The sequence below is a fragment of the Phaseolus vulgaris genome, unplaced genomic scaffold, assembly GCF_000499845.2.
Source record: "Phaseolus vulgaris cultivar G19833 unplaced genomic scaffold, P. vulgaris v2.0 scaffold_112, whole genome shotgun sequence".
Lineage (NCBI taxonomy): Eukaryota > Viridiplantae > Streptophyta > Magnoliopsida > Fabales > Fabaceae > Phaseolus > Phaseolus vulgaris.
In genome coordinates, this window is record NW_027174145.1 from 64,962 (window position 1) to 73,583 (window position 8,622).

Here is an 8,622-nt window from a genome sequence, read left to right on the forward strand (position 1 = left end):
ATTAAAGAAAAATTTCCAGCATATCAAGTGTGCTCAAGTATTAAAGTTAAAATCCTCCTTGCCCCAGGTGCAAGTGCAGGTGATTGGTTAGGCCCTACTTGCCCTAGGCGCAAGTACTGGCACCGATCTAAGTCTTCCTCACCCCAGGTGTGAGCGCAAGCAGTTAAAGGTTTGAAAAGCCAGGGGTGTTAGTAAGACCAAGGGAGGGAAAGGAAAGGTTTTGACAAAACGTCCTTACCCACTTGGCATACACCAATATTGGCCCAGTAAGACTCTTAGTCAGAAACCTTTCTCACCCCAGGAGTGAGACAGGGAATGAGCGACTCAACCCGCCAAAGGGTGATGACCTTGGGGAAAGGAAAAGGGGTTAGCGAGAAACACTTTCTTTCCCCAAGACGAGGCATCACTTTGAGCGATCGATGTCAAAGTCCTTTATGCACTTAGCGCTAGAGCGACAGAGAAAGCTAAGTAAAGACTAAAGAGCGATCACTGATGAGTTGTCGGTAATTGGCTAGTAGTGCAAAGCAGTGCACGAGGACTGTTAAACACCAAGCTGAGGGAATAGCCAGTCGTGATCAAGCAGATCGCGCTAAGCCTATGCTGGTTAACACTTAGTCGCGCGCAAAGAGTAAGAGAAGCAGATCGCGCTAAGCCTAAGCTGGTTAACACTTAGTCGCGCGCAAAGAGTCAGAGAAGCAGATCGCGCTAAGCCTAAGCTGGTTAACACTTAGTCGTGCGCAAAGTAAAAGACGAAGCTCAAGATCGCGCTAAGCCTAAGCTGGTTAACGCTTAGTCGTGTGCGAAAGGAAAGGTAAAGCCCAAGATCGCGCTGAACCTAAACTAGCTAACAATTAGTCGCGCACATAAAGATAAGTGAAGTTCAAAGAAAATACAAAGAGAAATTGAGCAGTTAAAATCAAGGTATATCACCAGAGATGTTCATACAATTGTCAGTTACAATGAGTTGAATGGTGCAGAAACGTAAGGTTACAGAATGAAGCTTTGTACAGAAGAAGTCAAATTTACAAAAAGGAAGAGATTCAGGGAGTAGGAGGCCTAAGTTTTCCATCTACCACCGAGTGATGAATGCTGAACTGTGAAAGGTCCAGTTCTGGGAGGACGCAGCGGACTTGCTCGAGCGCCAGCTCGAATCCATCAATGAGGGAATCAGCGCCCACGTTCATCAAGTCCTCTTTCTCCGCCTCCAGACTTCGCCTCGAAGCCTCTGCAGCATCCCTCTGTGTGGTGAGGGCAGCAAGGGAGGAGGCAGCTTCAGACAGCTTGCCCACTGCCTCCTCAAGCTTCCTTTCAGCAGCAGCAGTTGCCTCTTTGGCGGACTTGAGCATCTCCACCCGCTGAGAATCCTGTTGACGTAGGGAGGCGTTCTCAGCCTGTAACTCCTCCACCATCTGACTCCGTTCGCGCAAGGAAGAATTCTCAGCCTGTAGCTCTACCACCTTGCAGTCCAGAGGACCAACAGTCTGCCCCATCAAGATCTCCATCTTGATGGTCTCTTGGACCTGCACCAAATACTCCTTCCTGGCCTTCTCCACCATGCCTCGCATCAGCTCAACAGACCCCTGAGCGGCTTCAAGGTCACTTTGCAGCGACTCCTTGTCGTGCTCAAGTTCCTTCACCCTTTTCTCCAGGGCTTTCTGCTTGCGATGCTGGGTGGAGAACTCCAGCGAGAGCACCACCTGCTTGGCAAGGTGTGCATCTATCTCCTCCCCGCTCCAGTCGACGAGCTCCCCGTTGTTGATGTGCTGTCGCACCATGGAGATAACTCTGCTGAAGTTTTCATGGTTGGCCCAAGTGTTGCTTGGGCGCGAGCCGGACCCACCATGTTCAGCATTTGCGGTGGAGATTGGTAGTGGAGGCGGGGCACACTCGTTTTGAGCAGAAGCACCCCCAGCAGGGTGAGCGGATGGACCAGGTGATTGGCCTGCTGGGGGGGAAGTTGGCGGTTGAGAGATTGGGGGCGATGGTTGGCAAGGAGAAGGTGGGCATGCGGGCTCTGGGGCAGGTCGAGTAGAGGGAGGGGGAGGTGGTGAACCTTCCTCTACCTCCACCACCTCGATCTCTCCAGGCTGGAGAGACGAGACCCCCTCGACCACTGGCTTCTTCCTCTGGCGGTGAATGAGGGGGGAGCCAGAGCTTTCTTCTTCCACTGAGGCAGCAGCAGCAGCAGGTACAAGCGAAGAAGCCTTCACCAGTCTTTTCCTTTTCTTCCCTTGCTCGGGGCCTTCGGCTGGCGCGACCGAGAGTGGAGGGGCTTCAATTGGCTCAGTGGTGGAAGAGGAGGAGCCAATCCCTTTGGTCACTCGGCGTTTAGCAAGCTCTAACACCGCCAACCTCCTATCTTTCCCTGACATTGAATCTGCATAGGCAAGAAAGGGGAAAATTAGACAGTTAAGAGACGCAAGCAAGGTGAAACGTATAAGAGCATGCATGAGGAGGTATAAGTGTCCTAAGGGGCAGCAGAGAAAGAACTACCTATATATTTTTTCAGAGAAGCCACATCAAACTCATCCTTGATGAGGCGAGCGGAGTCATACTTAGCCCCCAGGAGCAGCCCACACAGCTCGCGCTCGTAGGGGGCCATGGTCTCGAGGTCCTTGGGTTTTTTAAATTGAACCTGGGGGACCCAGTAGAGGGGGTACCCCTCGAGCAGATGAGGACTTTGTGGGGTGGCGGATATCATGTAAAATCTGCCCTTCCAGTCTTTGAAGGACTGCTGGTACAGGCCCAGAAGCACCCGTCCAGCAACCCCGTTCAGGCTGACCCAAAACCTATCCCCTGGTTTCTTCGCCTCAAAGAAGTAAAGGAACACCTCCACCGAGGCGTTGTGCCCAAAGTGGTTGCACAGGATCTGAAACGCCCGGATGAAGGCCCAGGCGTTGGGGTGGAGTTGGCAGGGCGCGACGTTCAACTCCATCATCAGCTCTTTCTCGAAGAAGGTGAAGGGGAGTCGCAGCTTCAACCTTTTGAAGATCGCGGAGTAAACAAAAACGAAGGGCACCCCATTGGTGGCCCTGTCGTCAGCGCAAATGGGCATCCCTCGGGGAGGGATGCGGACTCGGATGTGGAAGTCGTTTTCCCTGTCTATGGAACACGAGGGTTCGTCCGGGTCGTGGCTCAGGAGTGAGTTAAGATGGTCCTCAGGTAGCAAGATGGACGTTTCAGATAGCAACGCCAGAGGGGCCCAGTCATAGACCTTGGCGTTGTCATGGAATGAGGTGACAACAGGCGGTGGCGAAGCTGGTGCACTCGCGGAGGGCTGTGCACCAGAAGAAGAGGCAATGACACGAGCGGTCTGCTTCAAGCGAGCCATCGAGAGATAGCTGCAATGGAGGAAAACGAAGGGTCAGAAATAGAAAGGGAGAGAGTGATGGATGGTTCGGTGAAAAACAGAGAGAGGAAATGAGAGAGAAATGCCCAGGTAAAGGAGAAAGAAGGGGAGGCAGAAGTCAAGGCGGAAACACGAGAAAAACCCTAGCGCGGGTTGAGAAGAAGAAAAACAGGGAAGATGGATGCATGATAACTAGAATGATAAATGCAATCGGTAAAGATGACCAAAAAGGGGCCAGGGAAAAGAAAAACCATACCTTTGAATGATCGCAAGAATTGGGAAGCAGAGAATTTGAAGAAAGATGGGTGCGCAGAAGAGAAGTTCGCAGAGAGTCTGGGAGTCGAATGAAGAAGATGAAGGAACAGTGGAAGGGCGTGCCAATTTGAATGAAAGAAGCGCTAGCGACGCACAACGCTGGCCGTCGATGGCGCCACGTGTCGCGAGATTAAGAGAGGGAGTCCAAACGTTAAAGAAGCAGCACGTGAGGTGGCACGTGAGGCGGCCCCACTTGCCACGTGGACTGAAGGCACGACCACTTAGTCTCTTCGCTGAGAACGAGTTCTCGACTCGAGACTGGGGGGCTTGTGATCCGATCGGTCATCGGTAGTCGATGACGTCAGCATCAGAGAACCACGTGGACCACTCGCAGGGTGACACGTGGACCAGGTGGCAGAGAGGTAGGGGGACGATCGCCAAGAAAGGTGATCGGTGGTCAATAACCAAGTTACCACCGACAGATCAGGCGGCAGAGAGGTCGGGGGATAGATCACCCAGAATGGTGATCGGTGGGGAATTGCCAAGTGACCACCAGCAGACCAGTTCCCAGACTCGCGCCTGGAGGCAGAGCGCGAGTAGCGAATAAACACTGATCAGTCATCGGGTGTATTGTCATCGGGGTCTCGTGTTACACGCAGTTAAACTGGGACTAAGGTTCCCAGCGAGAGCGTTACGCATGGACCTCGCATGAGCACACCTCAAGGAATCATGCACGAGAGTGGCCTGAGGGAACTAGTAAGCCAGTCGGTGATTGGTGATTCCCTCAACCCATTACGTGCGTGTCATCCTGAAGGGTAAGTCGCCTACGCAGAGAGTAACGTTTGGTGAGTGCGCCTAGACCAGCCACACCCGACGTTCTCCTAAGAGTATGCAATTTACCCAGGTAAGAGAAGCATCCTAAGTTACTCCGCAAGGGCGTAACTTAGGCAGACAAAGAGAGGCGCTAGAGCCCTTCCAGTAAGTGACACGTGTGTGGTTAGATGTGAGTTGCAGGCCACCACGTGTCATCATCTGAGAGGGGTGCGGTCCAGACAAAAGAGCACTCCGTACCGCTAAAGGTACAGACAGGCGCAGCCAAGCGCAGACATGCGCAGACTCTCACGTTCCCCATTGCTGATTCTGAAGGTACGCTTTCTCTGAAAAGCATGACAGGGTTCTGACACATGCCAGAAAAGCATAACAGAATTCTGTTATGCCCAGAAGCAGGGAAAGAGAGATAAAAGGAGAATCAGAGTGAGAGTACGGGGGAGAAAAAAGATAGACGAAAAACAGGGTGCAAGTTTTTCTCACACACACATTACTAGTTTCCAGTTTCTGGTGGTTCTGTTGGACTAACTTGATCGTCGGAGTGCAAACGGCCGCTAGAGGCGCCATCTGTGTGTTTTGCAGGTCACATTTGAAGACATCTCAGAGAAAAGTTCAGAGGGTGATTCTTCAGGAGACGCAGTCGCGAAGACAGGGCAGAGAGTGCCACGAAGCGATTCCTCCACGTTTGAGTTGCCGGCAGGATCAATGAGCCATCGCCTTAGATGTATTTTTAAAACAATGAATGTATCTAGGGTAATGTCTTTAAACATCTTTTCTCATGGTTGACAAGAGTTTTCCTTTTAAAAGCTCTAGATTTTTATCAACTCTAATTTGGCCCATGAGTTCTCCTTCATGAAGAATTTCTTTTTTATATGTGAAGGTAGTCTCATTGATACAACCTTTGTTCATGAAAATTTTAATTCTTTGCAATGGTTGTCTCAATAAGACATGACAAGTTTCTTTAGGCACTACCTCACAAAAAAATTTGTCTTTGTAGAGGCCTATAGATAACTTGACCTTCACTTGGTGAGATCTTAGCACATATGAAAAATAATCTACTACATCTTTATCTATGCAAGCCTCTTTTAAGGATTCTTCTTTTTTTACCATGCTTGCAAGTGTTCCTTTACAAAAGGTAAGGCTAGGTTGTTCAACAAGAGGCATATTTTCAAAGGTATTTTCAATTTTTCCTTCTTATTGAATGACCATGTGGGAAGGAACACTCTTCTCCCACGCCGTTTTCTTCCCAAGGGTTTTCTCTTGCTTTTCTATTTTTACATTTCATCACTCTCACTGGCTTCTTTTTCTTGGCTACTATTCTCATCTTTGTCCCTTAAGATCATAGATCCTTCATTGGAACATTGAGATGCTAGATGGCCCTTACCAAGACATTCTTAACATTGAATAGCTCTAGCTTGAGTGTGTGAGATATGCTCGGCTAGGTTTTGGGAAAGTTCTAGAGATGTTTCTTTTATATGCTCTTCTCGTCTAGGAAACTCATCCTTGTCATAAGATACATAGTATGAACTTTGTTTTTGACTTGATTGTTTTCTCAAAATTTGTTTTTCAACTTTAATGCTGAGTTGAATCAAGTCATTTAAATCTCTATAAGGTAAAAGTTCAACTTTGTTTCTTATCTCAAGTTTGAGACCACTTAAAAACCTAGCTATGGTGGTATGGTTGTCTTCGTTAATCCTTGCCCTCTTAATATATGACATCATCTTTTGCCAATATTCTTCTACACTCATATTTCCTTGATGAAGTCTTTGGAGCTTGTCCATCAACTTCCTATTGTAAAGTGAGGGAATATGACGACATCTCAAGGCTCCCCTAAGGTCATTCCAATTTGTAATGGGAGGGTCCTTGTGGAGATGCCTCTCTCTTTTTAGGGCATTCCACCAATACATAGCATCACCTTGAAAACTTAAGGTAGCTAAGGGTACTTTCTTTTCTTCACTCACATGGTTGCAAGGAAACAATTGCTCTACCTTCATCTCCCAATATAGATATGTTTCTTCATCCTCATTTCTTAACTTCCTTTAGGTTTTCTTGTCTCTCTTTTCTAGCTCTCCTAGGGGATGGTTGATGATATTTATTTATCCTAAGACTTTCTTCCCCAAAAGAATCATAAACCTGAGAGCTATATGCATGAGAATGTAATTTTTTTGAAATTTGAGACTTTTCATCCTTTGCTGTAGTCAATTCATTAGTTTTGGCCTCATTCTCCAACTGTTTAGATGAAATTGATTGAATATCCTTGGAAAGTTGTTTTAAAAGAGATTTCAAGGATTTCACGTCACTTTTAAGAGATTTAGAGGAGTGAGAAGACATGACTAAAACTTTTTGTGTAGAAGTGCTTTACCTTAAGAAAGAAGAGGAAAGTTAATGAAGGTAGTTTTCCAGGTAAGAGAGGTGAGTCACTAAGGACTACTTAAATACCAAGTCTTGCCTTAGCCAAAAACTATCCCTCAAAATCTTCACATAATTCTTTTTCTAAGTAAATCACTTAGAACACAATGAGGATGGAGAAATCAAATTTTATGCAAGAAAACAATGCAAAGATATTTAACAACTACAACAATTTATCAAAGCTTTAAACAAAGATAAGCATAAGAAAATTAAGCAAACTAAGCAAATATGGACGTAAGGAAAACTAGCTAAGACAATTAACAAAATTAATCTACAAAGCTTAAACTAGTCGTTCCTAGGTGAGGCTTCTTAGACACTTTGAGCCTTAGAAGACACACGCACCGTCTAATTCATGATTAATCCACTAATTAACAATAGTAAAAGGTAATTACAACTCAATAATTGCAAAGAAATTAAATTGCAAAAATTAAATTTCAGCTTGCACAACTTTTTGGCTTGTTGGGCTCTTCTTTGTTGTCCTTCAAAGTGTATGGTGTATTTTGGTATTTGTATTTGTTGCTGCCCCTTGCCTTGATCCTCTTTGATGTAAGTAATTAAATTCTTCAAAACAGTATCTATTAAGTAGAGCTAGACTCTCCTCAAGTCAATTTCCACTCAACAAGCACCAATTGAAATTTATCCACCCACAATATAGAGGTCAAGAAAAGAAAGCAAGAAACAATTAAATTTTAAAAACAGCACAATTGCAATTGGATTCAATGATATGACACAACTAGAAAGAGTTCAGAATGAAATTGGACAAGCAAATAAAATAGGCACTCAATAAAGGATGGCACACAAAAGGAACCTAAAGATTGGCACTAGATTTGATTTGAAAAACCAAAACAGCACTACTGAAAATATTGTGGTTCAAAAAATGTGACTTCAATGATTTACGCTGAGCTGGCTATTTTGTATTTGCTTCTGAAAATTTAAACACAAACAATTCATTGTCTTAACAAACTTTTGGCGTTGGTTTCACTCCAATCACATGCACCAATTAATTGTGATGATTTTTCAAAAACAATGTCCAATTGCCGCCAGGTGTAGCACCAGAATGCACACTTCTTTTGTGTGATTTATCTTTTTTTTTCTATTTTGTTTTTTCAACTGATTCTTTTTTTCTTTTCTTGATAATACTTCAAACCACTGAATTCCAGAAGCTCATAATTTTCTTATGACGTATTTAATTTTCATAAAACAAAACAGCCAAAACAGAATTGTGAAAACAGAGGATTCTGAAATCTGGAATTAAAAATAGAATGAGATACTTCAAAAACACAATGGAATGAATGTGATGGAATTTGTGTGGATCTACACACAAATTTGAACTCAAACTAAAAAGAAAAATGCACCAAAGGATCAAATCAAAACAGAATTCAGATTAAGCACTCAAATCAAAACAAGAAAAGTACTACTAAGATTTGTTGACAATTTTTGGAATCACATGATTTGACAAAACTTATAGATTCAGAAAATAAAATGACTCAAACAGATCATATGAACCAAATAGAAATTCAAGCAAGACTCAAATATCCTAAAACAAAAACAGCAACACAATTCACCATGGAATCCTACACAAAATTGCAAATAAGATGCTCAAGCACAAATTGAACAATTCTACCGATTGAAATGCTTAGAATAGCATCCAAATCAAATTAAAAATGTAAAACAGCAAGGCAACTTGAACAAAAGATGAACAACATGAAGATAAGAAGAACTCAAGCAGAAAAATGAAAAGAGATACTTATCTCTTGAAAACCATAGCTCTAGATACCATA

The 8,622-nt window shown here is 44.7% G+C and overlaps 1 protein-coding gene across 1 annotated transcript; it reads right to left on the reverse strand.

Moving 5' to 3' along the window:
* Nucleotides 1-1,040: 1,040 nt before the first annotated feature.
* Nucleotides 1,041-1,556, reverse strand: LOC137817538 (uncharacterized). The gene has a single exon (XM_068620823.1). The coding sequence runs from the start codon at nt 1,554-1,556 to the stop codon at nt 1,041-1,043; it is 516 nt and encodes a 171-aa protein (XP_068476924.1).
* Between the last annotated feature and the right edge of the window lie 7,066 nt (nt 1,557-8,622).